At 37.1% G+C, this 16,356-nt stretch overlaps 1 protein-coding gene across 1 annotated transcript in view; it reads left to right on the top strand.

The window, feature by feature from the left end:
* The window catches only part of TWF1 (twinfilin actin-binding protein 1), a 31,103-nt gene extending 15,427 nt beyond the window's left edge, over nt 1-15,676 (top strand). Inside the window, exons 2-9 of the mRNA XM_010006299.1 lie at nt 2,748-2,825; nt 5,316-5,494; nt 6,779-6,874; nt 9,445-9,549; nt 12,658-12,783; nt 12,980-13,130; nt 13,482-13,603; nt 15,129-15,676. Of these exons, the coding sequence (XP_010004601.1) occupies nt 2,748-2,825; nt 5,316-5,494; nt 6,779-6,874; nt 9,445-9,549; nt 12,658-12,783; nt 12,980-13,130; nt 13,482-13,603; nt 15,129-15,299 (1,028 nt within the window). The 3' untranslated portion in view covers nt 15,300-15,676. The remainder of the gene's footprint in view (nt 1-2,747; nt 2,826-5,315; nt 5,495-6,778; nt 6,875-9,444; nt 9,550-12,657; nt 12,784-12,979; nt 13,131-13,481; nt 13,604-15,128) is intronic.
* The last annotated feature ends 680 nt before the right edge of the window (nt 15,677-16,356 follow it).

The following is a 16,356-nucleotide window of genomic DNA, read 5'->3' as shown; positions in this document are numbered from 1 at the left end:
GCTCCCCGCGCACCTCCCGTCTCCCCGCGCTGCCGGAGGAGCTGCCGCCTGCCTGGGGTCGCCGCAGCGGGTTGGGGACGGGTTGGACAGCGCGGGAAATGCCGAGAGTCACTGCCGGGCCCGTTGTATCTGGAGTCCCGAGGAGCAGCGGGGGCAGGGAAGGACCTGGAGGGAGCTGGGAGCCCCAAAGGAGCGAAGCCCATTAAAAACCCCACCACGGAAGGCCGCAAAGGGAAGAAGTGTGGGGGAACCATTTTTCCGCTTGTTTCCAGGCCTTGGAGGGCACAAGGAGCAAGTAGAAGACAGCATATTGTTTCTCAGCGTGACCAGGCTCCCCCGAATCACAGAATTGCTAAGCAGGGATTATACTGCAGGATTATGAGGGGGTCGGGTTTTGCTGTCTCGATTTCTGCGATCTGCTTGTTTGGTGACTAGTATCGTGTACTTTGCCTACTCTCCCAGATTTATTGTTGAAGGTGACTTTTGTCCCGGACGTGGCAGCTCTTAACTGCTCTATTCCCTTTTTTGTCCATTGGCTGCATTTGGTCTGCACCTTCTGGCCTCTCTTCTTTTCCTTCCCCTGCGTGCCAATCCCTGCACTTTTTTGCTGCTTCTTGTTTTAAGTTTTTCAAACCTTCTCAGGTTGGAGGTGCATCTGGGATAGATTTTTTTGTAGGCTGGGGAAAACTGTTGGAGTGGCTCTTCATTGCCTCGTTCTCTCCCTGGGCAATGCTGGAGGGAGGAGCAAAAGAATATCCTGTTGCTTACTGCAAGCAAAAAGAGTGGCTAACCCTCCTCTGCTGGTCTTCTTCATGTCTTTGAGATTGTTTTGTCCTCTGAAGAGAGCTATAGAGAACTCATCAGCTTTTCTGCCCGGATCCTGCCTCAGAAAGCACTAATCAGGGGTCCTGTTTGCAGCAAAGCATCCGATTCTGCAATTTGGACACTTGTGCCATTGCTGGCAGTAGCTACAAACAGGCTACTGTCACTCATAAACAATTGCAAGATTTGGCAGCATGGGCTGCTCTTTGCTGGAAACAGAAATGAAGTCATGGGGACAGTGAAATGTACCAGGCAGTTGCTAAAAGGACTGGACTTTCAAACAGACCAGTGCAGATAAATAGTGGAGGAATTTTATAGAGCTGTAGGAAAATAGACTAAAATATGTTCACAGTCTTCTAAGTAATCTTTAAATAATATTCCCTCTAAAATACTTGTGAAATAACCACAAATTTTAATTATCTAGGTATTAGCTATTATCTAGCTATTAATTACCTCGCTATTCTCTTTTCTGCATAATATCACTCTGTTGTAAATTTTAAAACTTTTATGAATAAAAAACATAGATCACTTGGTAGTGCCTAAGTGTCTTGTCTTAAGATGTTACTTCAGGAGATGTCACAGCTCTGATATTGGTGGAGGGACTGCGGTATTTTGTTCTTGTTTTGGTGTGTAGAGTTGAAATGAGAGAATAAAGATCAAAAAGATAGGAGACAATAAGAGGACAAAAAAATGTCCTGAGGGAACTGGTAGGTCTAGAAAATGGTTCAGTGTTTGTGTGCTGAATGGAACAGTGAGGATTGACGAGACAATTAGAAAAGCTGGCAGCAAACTGCAGTGAGGGTCTGCACTGATTAGTGGGAAGATGTTAACTGGAATGAAGCTGAGGTTTGACTGGTAACCCAAAGCAGTTCAGTTTGTTTAATCACTCCCTTTCCCTCCCACACCATTCTGGCATTTCAGAATGGGCCTGGACATCACTTTAATGGGCAGAAATTGAAAATGTTTCCGTATGGGCAGTATTGTTGCTGGATACCATCTGACCATCTGTTCAGTTGGCCTCAACCTGACTATAAACAATCCTTTTTGTTTCCTGGTTTGATGTTTGTTTTGCTGGTGCTATGCTATATGCTGTGGGATTACTTAAAGGACCAGCTTGCAATAAGTGATCTTCAATAAATGCTGTACAACCCCCTGGCTACAGCATAATTAAACTGATTTGCACTCAGATTGCTTAGCAGAGCAGTCGAGATAAGAATAATCTTCACATGACTCAAGCACAGTTCTTCAGTGTGCTCAGGGAAGTGAGTCTATAATGTTTGCAGTGTAGTGTCAATGTCAATTATGGACACTTAAAAGTATTTTTAGTTGCTTCTTTGTGAATTAATTGTAGAGCTATCCTGTTGCAATAGGTCGGGGTTTGAACAATGTCATCAAGATAAGCACGAGGAGATAAGGTGATACAAAAGATGAGCAATGGCTGGCAGCCTTCACTGATACTTTTCAGCGCTGTGTCCCCAGGAAAGACCAGCACTTTTGCCAGACGAGCTCTAACATTTTCCTGGCAGGTATGAAGTTTCTGTCTGAAAGTTTGTACCAAGACCGTTGACTTCACAAATCTATTGTGATTTGTGATGTGTCATATTTTTATTGTGTTGCTGTGTTTACTGTGAAACCAGAGAGCCATGATGTGTTGTCATCTTTAATTTTCACTATGTCAAAAATCATATGGTATGCTAGAAATCAGGACTTTTGTGTAGTGTTGCCTGTCCTCTGTGGCATGCTGGTGGCTGGAATAGCATGCGGCATAGAGGGAAAACCACTCACATGTTCCTTTTTCAGGCCAACTTTTTAATGAAGGGCCAGTTGCACACTTTTCCAGTGTTGTTCTTGCCTTCCTGAATATTCTTTGTCTCCGGAAAGTGAAATGTGTTAATTTGGTTACTTTTATTTTCTCTTTTTTTCAGCAAGTGGAAGTGTTAAAGACATCTTTGTTGGAGCCAGAAATGGACAATACAGGCTTTTAAAAATAGTCATTGACAATGGTTAGTCAATTTTTAATCTTTTTTTTTCTGATTCTCTTAGATGTTTTCCTTGTTGTTTTAGTGATCTACATGTTCAATTGTTTAAAAAACAGAACTGCAAAACTTAATGTTACTAGGGTCTTGCATGTACAGAAGGTAAGTTAGAAGTTTTGGTGATGCTAAGATTTTCAATATGATGCTACTGTGTTTTTGCATTTCAATTTTTATTCCAAATGTAACTTCATATTTTACCAAGAACTGCCAGGTATTTTATGTGGACATTACAAATGAGCTTACTCTTCTTACTTAAGAAACAGTAGTGGAAAAAAAAATTCTACACCTGTGTAGTTTTTCGGTGCTTTGGTTACATTAATTAGACAGATTCTTACACAGGAGCTAATCGCTCTAGATCAAGTATAAATGTTATCTGCTTTTTATACTGGGATCAGCTGCATGTAGAAAGTCCTATCAAAGCAGATACTTAAATTGTAGTCTGGCTGCATAGAAAATATCTTTAAAAATCTGTAACTTTGTATGAATTTTCAAAGCTAAAACCATTCCTTAAATCTCAGTTATATGTATAATATAAAATTACATCATGTCTTGCAGAACTTGAGTTTAATCTTTGAACTTCTTGGCAAGTGATCAAGACTACAAAGATTGCAAGACAGAATGCATAGGTTTTTAGATGCTTGTTTGTTTGTTTGTTTTTTTAATAGCAATGCTGGTTGACTGTGTAAGACATTTCATAATTTAGTCTGTCTTTTCCAGTATGTCAAATGTCCACCTTGCCTTTTTTGTTCTTTGTAGAGTTCATGCATTTACAGTACCCTGAAATACTTGTTAGCTGGAGGAAGATAACCTGTATGTACATGTATATACACATACATAATTTTGTAGTTAGGTAAATAACCTACCATTACCTTCTTAGTGTTTACTTTTCTTAGGAAGTCTAATATTGATTTCCTTAAGGAAGTGGCAATAGTAATGTTATGGGCAGGTCACTGTGGTAAAGTCTCACTAGCACAAGGTAACAAATTCCAGCATACCATATTTTTTTTCCCTTTTAGGCAAGGTGAAACAATATGCTTTTGTGTGTGTGCTACTTGTTAATATGAAGTGAAGCCTAGAAATAAGATACAAATGGAAGACATTTCCGATTTTGTATGTGTCTGTATGTATGTATATTTGTTTGTGTGTGTATATATATGCATTTTGTCTGTAAGTAGGAACAGAATCCAGTCTGATACTACTTTCGACAGTTCAGAAAACAACCTCTGAAACTTACAGAATACTGAGGGAGGGACAGTTGCCTCATCTGTCTGCAGGAGCTTTCAGCAACTGTCCTTAGTCAACAAATAGTCAAACTGAGTTCTGCTAATCTGAGTTAGCAAGAGAAGAGGTTTCCTACTGGGCAGTAGAGTTCATTTGATTGCGTTTTTCTATCTAAAATCCAAGCAGCATAAAGCCATGTAGAGTTCAGACTTGGCAAGTTTGTTCCGAATACTTTAGTCTAGGTGTACAACTTCAGCTACTTTGTACCTACTTCAGAGAAGGAACGGACACCTTCTCCCTGAGCTCTTCATGTTCTGGGACTTACTGTGACAGAATGCATTGCTCTGAAAGTTTGCCGTGGAGGCATTTGTATATTGTTGTACTTTTGTCTGAAGATTTAAAAATTAGGTTCTCTAAAAGGAGTATGATGATCCTCAAACTTTTGTCAGATTCCATTTAAACTAGGTATTTCTGTTTTGGTAGTGGGGGATATTATTTATTGAGAAGCTGAAAAATGTTTTGAAAGATACTGTGTTAATTTTTTCCTTTGGAAGCTGAGATGTGATTTATAAATAAGAGAAAAATCTTGTTGCTACAGCTGTTCACATAATTAAATCTCATCTGAAGTATTCTATACAGACTTAAGCCAATTATACATAATCAGCAACTTCAGTCATTTAAAAAGAGCATAGTTATGGAGCTGTGTTAGAAAGAAGTTTATCTAACCCCACAGTCAAGTAAAAGTGATTAGTACAACCATTATTTCCTAACTCTCTTCTCTGTAACTGAGTTATTGACTCCTTACAATGAGTACAAACACTAATACGTTATAGCAACAGCACTGATAATTCTAAAATGTAGAAGCTTACTCTCATCTTTTTTCTACTTAAGTATTTCAATTTAAAAGTAAACTAACTAGCAAAAGACAGTCTTGTTTCCCTTCTTGTGTACTTTACACTAAAAGCACATCAGTCTTGTCCCTTCAGATCAACGAACTTGATGACAACCAACACATTACTTCTTAACTATTTGTATTTGGGTTAAAGTAAGTTAAGAGTGTGAACATACACAGTTTTTGTAGGAATTCACCTGCTTTCACACTGACCTTGACTTCCATTCCTGTGGATGTAATTATGAAAGATTAAGTGTGTGATTAACTGTTTATTGTAATTGCTATTTTGAAAACTGGTATTAACTGTATCGTTGTTAACCTGTAGCTTTGGTTATTGGTTATAGAGCAGCTTATTGTGGGATCATCTATGCGGCCAGTTGGATCATGGGAAAAGGATTATGATTCCTTTGTCCTTCCCCTTCTTGAAGACAAGCAACCATGTTATATATTATACAGATTAGATTCTCAGAATGCTCAAGGATATGAATGGATCTTCATTGCATGGTCACCTGATCACTCTCCTGTAAGTAACAGTCATCAGAGGCTTCATGCTGTTAATGATTTTTCAACAGTGCCTTTCAATCTGAATCCTAGTAATGAAGGATTTGAGGAATGAAGCATTCCCCAACTTTTCCCTCACTTTCCTCCAGGAAAACTGGGAAAACACCTTGAAGCTGATTGAGAAGCAATATCAGTGGGTCTAGAGTGCAGCTGATCCTTCATATTTCTAGCTGGACTGGAGGAGGCAAGATTGTTTTTTGCCGAGTTGTCTTTCTGCCAGTGTTTCATTAAAATGAATCATGGAAGGAAGGATATGGGACAAAAATCTCAGTGGGTGTTGTCACAAAGAGAAGGATTACAGTGAGAGCTCAAGCCATTTGTTCTGTTTGGTTTGCTGGCTGCCCAGCTGGCACTCGTGTGACTGGCCACAGAATATACTGTTTCTTAGTAGTTAAAGAACAGGGGAGGAAACTGAGGTAAGAGGTAAGGATTTCTAGGAGAAACTAAGATACTATGTTCAGGTTCTGGGAATGTGAGATAAGGGAAGAGAGCAAGTAAAGCTATTCCCATATTTCTATTACTTGCACTAGCAGTTAGGAAATAGTAAGAGTCCAAGAGTTGGAGTGCCTAGAAGACATTAGGTGGAAAAAGTGAGGTATTGTGGTGAGCATGGCATGACAGTGAAATAAGTTGGGAAGATGGGACTGTTGTGAGAGCAGTAAGTGACTGTGTTAAACACAAGTTGATAGGGAGCAAGCATGATTAGATCTACCCCCAGGAAATTTAATTTTTCCAGTCTGTAGTTGAACCAAAATTATCTGGAGTCACTGTCAAATAAAAATAATAATGAGATACTTGCAGTCTGCTCTTTCTCTCTTTTATCCATTAGTACGCAGACCAGTGACAAAAGATCTAAACAGTTGTGGGTTTTCCCATTTCAAATTAGTAAAGATTCTGTTGACATATTTTTCCATTTAAAGAAAAGCTCATATTAAAAAAAGCTCTTACTAAAGCTGCAATTTAGTTTTGGAATTACTTTGATAATAATGCATTGTGTCATGCCCTTGAGAATTTAATAGCATGTGTTTGTATTGTGATGCAGAGCACATTCCATGGAGTTTATTCTTTATTAATAGTTACAACTTCTGTAGAATTAAAACTTCAAGTGCAGTTTCGACACTTAAAATATTTGTTCAAGAAAAGTGTTTGTCAGTGGACTTGGAACACCAATATGTTAGATTCTCTCTGTACACCAAGTTAAAAAAACCCACCCAAATCAAACCAACACTATTTTATTATATGCTAGGTTCGTCAAAAAATGTTGTATGCAGCAACCCGAGCAACACTTAAGAAAGAATTTGGAGGTGGTCATATTAAGGATGAAGTATTTGGAACAGTACAGGTATGTTTTTATTTTTAAAGTTAGCACACTGACATTAAATACTAAATATAGTAGCTGGATACTGGCATGAATTTGTGGTGTTTCTGCTCTTTTTTGATTAAGGAAAAAAAGAGTTAAAAGCCATGCATATTACTGCAGTGTTAAAAAGTAATTGTGGAAATTCTCTCATTTGAAAAAGTTAAGTATATTTAACAATTATAGGCTAAGAAGTACTTGCTTCAAATTACCACAAAACCTAAATAATCTGGGAACAATAGGAGCCTCTCTTAATCTCACTGCATGCACGTGAATCCTCAAAAAGCTGTAACATGGTAACTTTAAGGCTAATGGTATACCCAAGCTGTATTCTAAGTATGCCTATGAAACAGAAGTGGGCTAGAGCAGCTAATTGCATGCTGTTAACATCTGAAAAACAAATGCTTTTATCATAAACCAAGATAATTAAGCTGTCAGTTCTTTAGACTTTTACCATCAAATGTAACTCAAGTCCATGGCTGCCGTTTTAATTTACAGAAACAGAATTTTAGTAGCTCCTGATTTGTTCAATGAAAATACTAATAGTTGGCTGTTAAATCTGGTAAGATAATTGCCAGGTGCATGTATGAAAGCTAACAAGCTTCTAAGGAATGTTGAAAAGCCTGCAACTGCTGTGTATGTAAGGAAATATGAGGCTACTGTGTTACTTTGATTTCTTTGGGGAATAGGTCTTTCATGGATATGAAGTCAGCCTGTTTGTCAGGCAGGCACCAGTCAGTCTTGACTATTTAATCCATTTCCAGTTTTAAAGAAATACAAGTTACAATTTTCAAAGTTCTATGATTCCTATAGCTTTCATGAAAATGGATGATTACTTAGCAATCCAAATGATCATTTCCTTTTTCCACCTTCCGCAAAGACAGAGATTGCAGCAGTTACCTTCTGTGTGGCCTGTTAATTAGTTCATCATATGCACAAATCTGAATCAAAGCACCACCACTAGTGACACAGGGGGCTGATGCTAAAAGAACGGAAGGAGTTGGAGATTTGGGGAAGAATAAAGGATATTGTAGTGGGGAAAAAATTGTGGAAGAGGTGTGGGCTGTTGTGGTAGACAGACAAGTCCATAAAGACATGGGGCTAATAATTCTGCTGTTCACCAAATAAATCATTTGTTATATTCAGCATTAACCTGTGATGGAGGCTCCATTATCCTAACAAACACAGTAACAAACATCTCTGGAGAGGCTTTATTCTAGAGAAGCATATGATTGAGTTGCTAAGAGAGTTTAGTGATAGAGATCATCTTATTATTTTCTTGCCTGTTCAGTTAACTAATCTCTCAATGCCACTTGCACCAAACCATTAACAGTCTGTGTAATTGTAGAATTTGGGCTCTGAGTTTTAAGACTAGATGCAAGTCTGAGCTTACATCTCCATTGTAAGGAAGGAGCATTGCATTTGTCTATTACTAGAATTTCAGAATGTATTTAGGGCACTCAAAGGATGAAATCAACATAACTCACTTTTTCCAGGTTCATTATGTTACAGCTTAGTATATCTCTAAATTCTTTGTTTTAGTGTCTTTTAAGCTCCTTAATTGTAGCTGGCCTCTTAATGTTCATCTGTGTGAAAATCACAGCTTCTTCCAAGTATCAAGTTGCAAACCTCACTTAGAATCTTGAGTTACTCTGTCTTTATTTTGTTAGACAGAAGGATGGTTTAGTTGCAACTAGCTCTGTTATCCTGGTGGAACCTGGTTATGGTCCCATCTGCTACTTCACATGTATTAACCTCAGTACCACTGGGTTTCTGAAACAAGACATAATGGAATATTTCCACTGGAAATTGTGTTTGGGAAGATCTGTCTCTTTCAGAAAGGGAAGAGCTAAGAAGGAGCTTTCTGTTTCTCTTTAGAACTTGAGTATAAAAATCACATGATTGCATAAGGTTCTCTTCTAAGTGACCAGCTTAATTATAAAATACAACAGTGTTTGCCTCTGGTATCAACCTCTTTGGGGAGGGTCAGAACTGAAACTGAATGTTGTCAGATTCCCCAGAGTGGTTATCAGAAATCATCACTTCTCTGATGTTGCATCCTAAGCTATTTGCAGTATCATGTGCCTACTCATTTTCCTAACGTGGCATTTGTATCTCCCATTTATTTAGGTAGAAAACAGCTAATGAGTCTCCAGTCTCAGCATGCACACTTAATAAGAAATAGAATTATTTATTTGTTTGTTTGTTTGTTTATTAGAATTGTGGCGATTTTGTGAGGTTTTGTCCAAAACAGCTGAATAACTTCACTCATGCAGTCTTCATTAGTGCTAATTTTTGTATTAGCGAGGTCATTAAGGACTGATGGTGGAAATGCTGCTCATGGTACAGTTGGGTACAAGAGCAGCCAAGTGGATCCTGCTGTACAGGAAGATGAGCTGAACTTGCTAATGCACTTACACTTGTAATTCTGAATGGATTTTCCAATAAAATTACTATAACTTTATGGGAAGTAATTGCTTTTTTATGCTGCGTAGAGCATCTTTGAAGACAGCGTTTATTATAAAAAATGATCAATATTGATATTGTGTTTTCAGGATGATGTTTCACTGAATGGATATAAAAAATATTTGATATCGCAGTCCTCCCCTGCGCCTCTCACTGCAGCAGAAGAAGAACTTCGACAAATTAAGATTAATGAGGTACCTACAATGTCTTTGAGTGTGTCTTTCTAGGGTAGAAAAGGAGGAAAGGAAAATGGAAAGTTTCAGAAGGTTTGGGTGGATGAGAATATAAATTTATCTCTCAGTGACTTGAGAGTGCAGGATGATGCTGGCAGGAGTTGAAGTGGAATGATCTTGCTGAGTTTGCAAGGCCTAGGATCCGAGTCAGACACCTTATGATTGCAGAGCTTAACTGTTCCAACTTGGCTCTTAACCTGGGGAGTCTCCATCTTGGAGATGTTCAAAAGCTGTCTGGAGAGACAGCTGAGCAGCTGCCTCTAGCTGGGCCCTCTAGAGCAGGGTGGTTGGGCGAGATCACTTCCAGAGATGCCTTCCAACTTCAACGGTGGCAGAAATTGTAGAGAATTGTAGAGAAAACACAAAATAACAACTGTTGCAGTGAATTATTGCCAGGAGTATTTCAGCAGCCTTATCCCTAGAGGAAATATAATTACCTTCCAGCACCAGTGCATTTGTTTTTACCAGTGAGAGGAAGTGAATGGAATTCCAATAAAAATAAAATAGAAGTCCAAACCAAGTAGCTAGTCCTTTTAAGAGACTGATTTGCTTTTGCTACAAACACTTTACAGAAAAAACTCTTAACAAAAGCCTTTAACCAAATAATTTGAGGATTGCCTGCTAGCTAATGGCTTAAAAGTTTCAGGGGATTCTTTTCTTACATTTTTCCTTCACTTGATTAGTGTTTATGTTCAGATATGTATTAATATAGGTCATGTGCTGATCTCATTAGTTTTTCAGGCTTGTATTTTACAGCCATGGTAAATGTGTTTGAAATATTGTTTGTTTCTGCATCTGGATGCCAGCAAACTAACATGTGAAATGCAGCTCTTTATCTTCTCTAATGTTTCCACTTTACCAAGCTTTTACTGCAACTGTGTTGTTGCACTGGAACAGGTTGTCCAGAGAGGTGGTAGATGCCCCATCCCTGGAAACATTCAGAATCAAGTTGGATGGGGCTTTGAGCAATCTGATCTAGTTGAAGATGTCCCTGCTCGCTACAGGGGGGTTGGACTAGACGATCTTTAAAGGTTCCTTTCAACCCAAACTATATTATCATTCTATATCCATGAACTTTGTGTTCCTTATCAGTTCTTTCTTCTAGGCTGTCAAGTCCTAATCTAGGTAGTTCTTCCTCCTAAAAAAAACACTCCATACTTCTGATCCTTTTGCTTTTTTCTGCAGTTTTTCCAGCTCTGCTATATAACATAGGAGATGGAGGGATAGGGAAGGCAGAACTGCATGTGGTATTGAAGATGCAAGCATGTTACTGACACCTATAGTGCCTAATGATGTGTTCTGTTCTCCACTCTTTGTGTAGCAATTTGTAACATTTAATTTGTGGGTGGGGAGTTTTCGTTGTTTTTTATTTGTTTTGTTTGGGTTTTGGGGTTTTTTCCAAGGCTGACCACTGAGATGATATTTTCAGAGATACTCAGTGTGACCTGCAAAGTCTTGCTCCTGAATGGTAGTAGCTAGCTCAACCCCAGCACCATACAGGTAGAAGAGAGTGTTGATTTCTTTTTTCTTCTGCATACATTACTTCAGAATTATTCACAGGAGATTTCATCTGCCATTTTATCCACCACTCAGCAGACATCACTAGCAAATCTTATGGTGTGAATTTAGATATTTTTAAGTTACTTAGGTGTTTTTCGTTTGCTTTAATGGTCTGAAATGTGTTGCCATATGGACAAGTACATTTTGTTAATTTTCTTAAATCTTGAGTTATGTTGGGTTAACTTCTTCTCTTACCTGTCCCCAAACTTCACAGCTGTTTGTTGTTTGAGGTTTTTTTCCTACTTCTACTTTAATATAGTTTATACAGTATGGTATTTTGTTATGTTTTACTATTTTTCTGATGCCTGTTTTATGTATAGTAATAAGGCTTTTGTGCATATATATTTTGCAAATATTTTTATGTGACCTGCTTCATACATTTATCAATCTTTATATAAAAGCAAGCTCTTCCGCTTGCTTTCTTCTTCTCTTTCCTTGTTGCTGATAAGCTGTTCTTAAAACGTGGAGGATAATTTACTGTTGCCCCAAGCATCTTTCATTTTTTTTATCTATTTGTTCCATATTTCATGATAATCTCTTTTTAATTAAAGCTGAACATCGTCTATCTGATAGATCTAAGACCCATACTTTCCATTTTATACACTTTTCTGACCTTTGCTGCTTCATCACTAATGTTAAAAGTGATTATGAAATTTTAAAAATAAGTCAATATATTCAAAAGCTAATACTGAGATGTTAAGTACAGATGTGAGAAAACTGGAGGCCAGAGCTCATTTTGAAAGAAACTGCATGAATGTTAAGACTAACAGAAATTCTTTTAAAAATGCCTTTGAAATAACTCTTGTTTCCTCTCAAATAATTTCTGGGTTATGAACAGTTGTTGAGCTTGCATTTACCTTGGATTTTTTTTACTTCGTATTAGACATCCTACAAGTCAAAAAATAAGATTTTGTTTGTTGTGTTTGCTTTCCTTTTGGGATAGGCTGTGGCTGGGTAGGGTATTAAAGCAGGAAGGAGGGAAGTTGCTTTGCTTTTCCTTCAAGAAGATCAGTTTGTCTTATAAGATACAATTCTTCTCTCTTCCTCTGAAAATTTTGATTGCCTAGAGATTATATTTGTATGTTTTGATGTAATATTTTTTTTTTCAAGATACAATAAGGTTCATAAGCAATATTGTCAGTTCAAAAGTGTAACACAGAATATGAAAACCAAGCTCTTTCCTCCTGGCTTAGTGTATCTTCATACCAGAATTTAACTTCTTTAATGACACTTGAGCCAGTTTTACTTCTTTGATCATTCTGTAGGCTCTGCAAAGCCAGCTATTTCAGAGATATTAAACTGTTTTCATGTAAGCAAGCAAACATGACCTGTAAATTAAAAAATACAAATCCGTTATATATATGAGGATCATATTTTAGGGTAGTTTATTCTTGGAATAGCTAATTTACTCTGTGTGTCACCATATGCAACATATTGTCAGTTACTATAAGAAACCAAACAAATGCCTGCAAAGGTATCTGCTTACATCTCGTTTGATTTGTGTTCCAGGTACAGACGGATGTTGGTGTAGATACCAAGCATCAAACATTGCAAGGAGTAGCATTCCCCATAGCTAAAGAAGCTATTCAGGCTTTGGAGAAACTGAAAAATAAGAATCTGAATTATGTACAACTGGCAAGTATAAAATACTTTAACTGTTCTTTAGTAGTGAGTATGAAATAGATTATCCACACATTAAGCAATGTGTGTAGATGATGTACACTGATAAATTACCATGCCATATTGGATTAACTGGTTTGTTTTTTTTTCATCCTGTCATGTTCTCTGGTTTGCTTTCTATTAACTATATTCAGGTTTCTTTTGTTAACAGCAAATTGATATGAAAAATGAAGTTATTATTTTGGCCAACACACTTCATACGGAACTTAAGGACTTGCCAAAAAGAATTCCAAAGGATGCTGCACGTTACCACTTTTTCCTGTATAAACATGCCCATGAAGGAGACTATTTGGAATCCATAGGTATGAGAAAATACATCTGCTTGTCAGCATGAGCATAAATTTCAGAGTCATTTGATTGTCAAACTGACTTCAGAGGAGTCCTTATGTTTACAAAGCAGTGAGCTATCCCTTTTGATTATGAACATCTATAAATCAGTCATCATTTGAAAACATAAATATAGTGGCCATTCTCTGATTCCCCATTCGATGTGAAACTCTTGCTGTAGCAAAAAAGATCCTGACTGGTGTTACATTTTCCCTTTCAGACTGCATAGTTGGCTTGCAATGCCTCTCTGCTGTAAGTGATATTATAATACAGGTTTTGATGGAGTGTAGTTATGGTCTGATTTGTGGGTTGTTTTTTTCCTGCAGTTTTCATCTACTCGATGCCAGGCTATACCTGCAGTATACGAGAACGAATGCTCTACTCTAGTTGCAAAAGTCCACTGTTAGAAATTGTAGAAAGACAGTTGTGGATGCAGATCATTAGAAAGGTGAGTCACACTGGGTATACTGGTATTTTCTCTATCCCTCTGTTCCCTTCTTAATATCTAACTGTAACTGCCTCTGCCACCACCTTCTGTAAATAAGGGGAAGTGTTGTATAACTATTAACTACAACTATTAAAGTTTGTCCAGAACAAGAAATACTTGTTGATAAAGCTTCAGATACAAAGTTAAGTTGTGGAAACCTTTATCTGCTTCATAATTTCTACACTTTCACAGCTTTAATAAATGTATCCTTGTGCATCAAGTGAGTATTGGAGAGTACTTTGAAGGACTATTTTGTAGTAACATTATATCTTATTAGAAGGCCTGTCATATTTTGGACCACAACACATTGCTGTTGCTGAACATAGAATTCCTTTAAAGCCAAGGTTACTTAAAGATTTTCAAAATTATTTCAAGCTGCAGTTATTGAACTTAAGCTGCTATCTTAGGAGTCTTGCCACGGGGCAAATGTGGATTTGCAAGTGAGCTGATCTTTTCACATTGTATAGATTTGACTACTGTGCCTGAAGAGTAAGTTGTTTCTCAACACCAGAGCAGAGCCCATGGGAAGGGTCCATTTCTGGAGCGTGTGACCAACAGTTATTTTCTTAATGTTTGAGCTGTAAATTTAGAAGGACTTTGAGGCTTGGTTTCTGTGAGGATTATGTCTACCCAAAAAGTAGCAGAGTTAATACTAACCATTTTTACTGTGTTGACATGACTTAAGTAGATTATCACTATGTGTTTTTATCTGTAATTATTTATCAGAAATTTCCTTTCTACAATGAAATAAATGCATAATATGACTCTTGTAGACATATTTCTGAAGCATGCACTTGTAACAGCAATACCGTGGCTGGCAAGTCCATCAAGTGCTATGGTTGGCAGGCTATGAAGTGCTGAATGTTCAGCAGAGCAGGGCCAAAGCATTTCTCTGGATTCTAAATTCCTGCAATTCAAAACAATGGTGTTTGCCCTGGGAAGAGTATTTTCTTTGCATTCAGGCTTATATGCTTAAATTTTAAAACAACAAAAAAAAAGCATCCCTTTTTGTGTCTTCATTAAATTTATTTTAGCTTTTCCTGGCTTGAATACATGATGAGTTGCAGTGGCCAGCTAATCATATCAGCTGTTTGTACTCCTCCCCTTCTGTCTCTAGAGACAATAATATGTATGCAAATTGCTTTTATTATTGGTGTTTAAAGCTCTTTCTAGTGAAATAGATTCTTAAAATTTAGAGATTACATTAGGACATATCAAGTTTTTATTTTAGAGAGGAGAATAAAGAAAGGAGATTGTAGTTCTGAAATGGAGTGTGTACTCCTAGTTAGTAATACTGGTAAGATTATAGTGGATTCTCAGAAAAACCATCCGAGATTGTTGAGAAGATTAGGCACAAGTTGGAGAACATTTTGTGCTAGACTCTGAACTTTATTGCACATATGGTTTTAATACGGTATTCAGAACTTTAGCAAATGTTTTTAAATACGGCTTTAGGATTAACATTATAAACTTTTTTTTTTCACAGATTGAAATAGATAATGGTGATGAGTTAACTGCTGACTTCCTTTATGAAGAGGTTCATCCAAAACAACATGCTCACAAACAAAATTTTGCTAAACCAAAAGGCCCTGCAGGGAAGAGGGGAACACGAAGATTGATTAGAGGTCCAGCAGAGACTGAAACACCTAGTGACTAGAAACTGTTGTGTTTGTTATAAAGTATTACAGTAAGAAATGAAATTGTTGCTTTTGGTAATGAACTGAAATCATTCCATTTATAGATGCTAGGGAAAAAAAAGCTCTTTTTACTCTTCTGACCTCAAGACTTTTTATATTGTTACATGATCATATTTCTGTTGGCCATGTTTTACAACATGTGGAAGAGCTAGTTATTTTAAATCTAGAAGAGGAAAACTAAGCTAGTGCACCTTTATTTTAAACTAGAATGCATATTTTAATAGCTGTATCTGTGATCATAAACCTTGCAAATGTAAGACTGTTAAGCCCCTGTATTCTCCAAGTTACAGCTGTATGGCTAGAAAACAAACCTGTATTCTTCTGAGTAGCCTATTGAGTTAACCCCCAACAGGTACTGTTGAGGTAACCCCCAAGAGTTACTGTGTGAGGAGAGATGAAAGACTGTATATAGCATTGTCCCACATACATTTTTCCTTGTAGCTCTTATGGACAGTAGCACAACAGAAGCTTTTCTTCTGGTTTTGACATGATACATTGTTGAGTTGTTTTGTTTAATAGAAAGGATAAACTAAATTCAGTTATCCATCATATAATGTGTTCAATAAATACCTGGATATTTTTCCATGCAAAAGCACGGTAATTTCAAATTTATGAATAATGTTGTAGAATTGAATTTTAAAGAAATCTGACATCAAACCACTATAGCTTTTCCAGACTTCTATACCACTTGTAAGGCTTACATACTAAGTACTGAATGACCAAGTAAATGGTTATTAAAGTGCATGAGTTAGTATACTTAATAGATTATGGAGCTGCTTTCAAAGCAATATGCTTGAAGTTTCTAATATATAATTGATTATCTGTGCACTTAGATTAAAACTGTAAATTTAGGAAAAATTGGAATAGACCTGCTTCATAATGGTTATTCTTGAGAGTGTAGTCCATTTGCAGTATCAACTGCAATTTTAACTTTCGAAGTATTCTGAAAATTAGTTTTCAGATATGTTTGAACTTTAATAGCAACTTAAATCTGTAACAAAATCCAGCTAGGTCTTG

The sequence above is a fragment of the Chaetura pelagica genome, unplaced genomic scaffold (assembly GCF_000747805.2).
Source record: "Chaetura pelagica isolate M959 unplaced genomic scaffold, ChaPel_1.0 scaffold108, whole genome shotgun sequence".
NCBI lineage: Eukaryota > Metazoa > Chordata > Aves > Apodiformes > Apodidae > Chaetura > Chaetura pelagica.
Note: the sequence above shows the minus strand (reverse complement) of the source record. Positions and strands in the feature narration are given on the sequence as shown.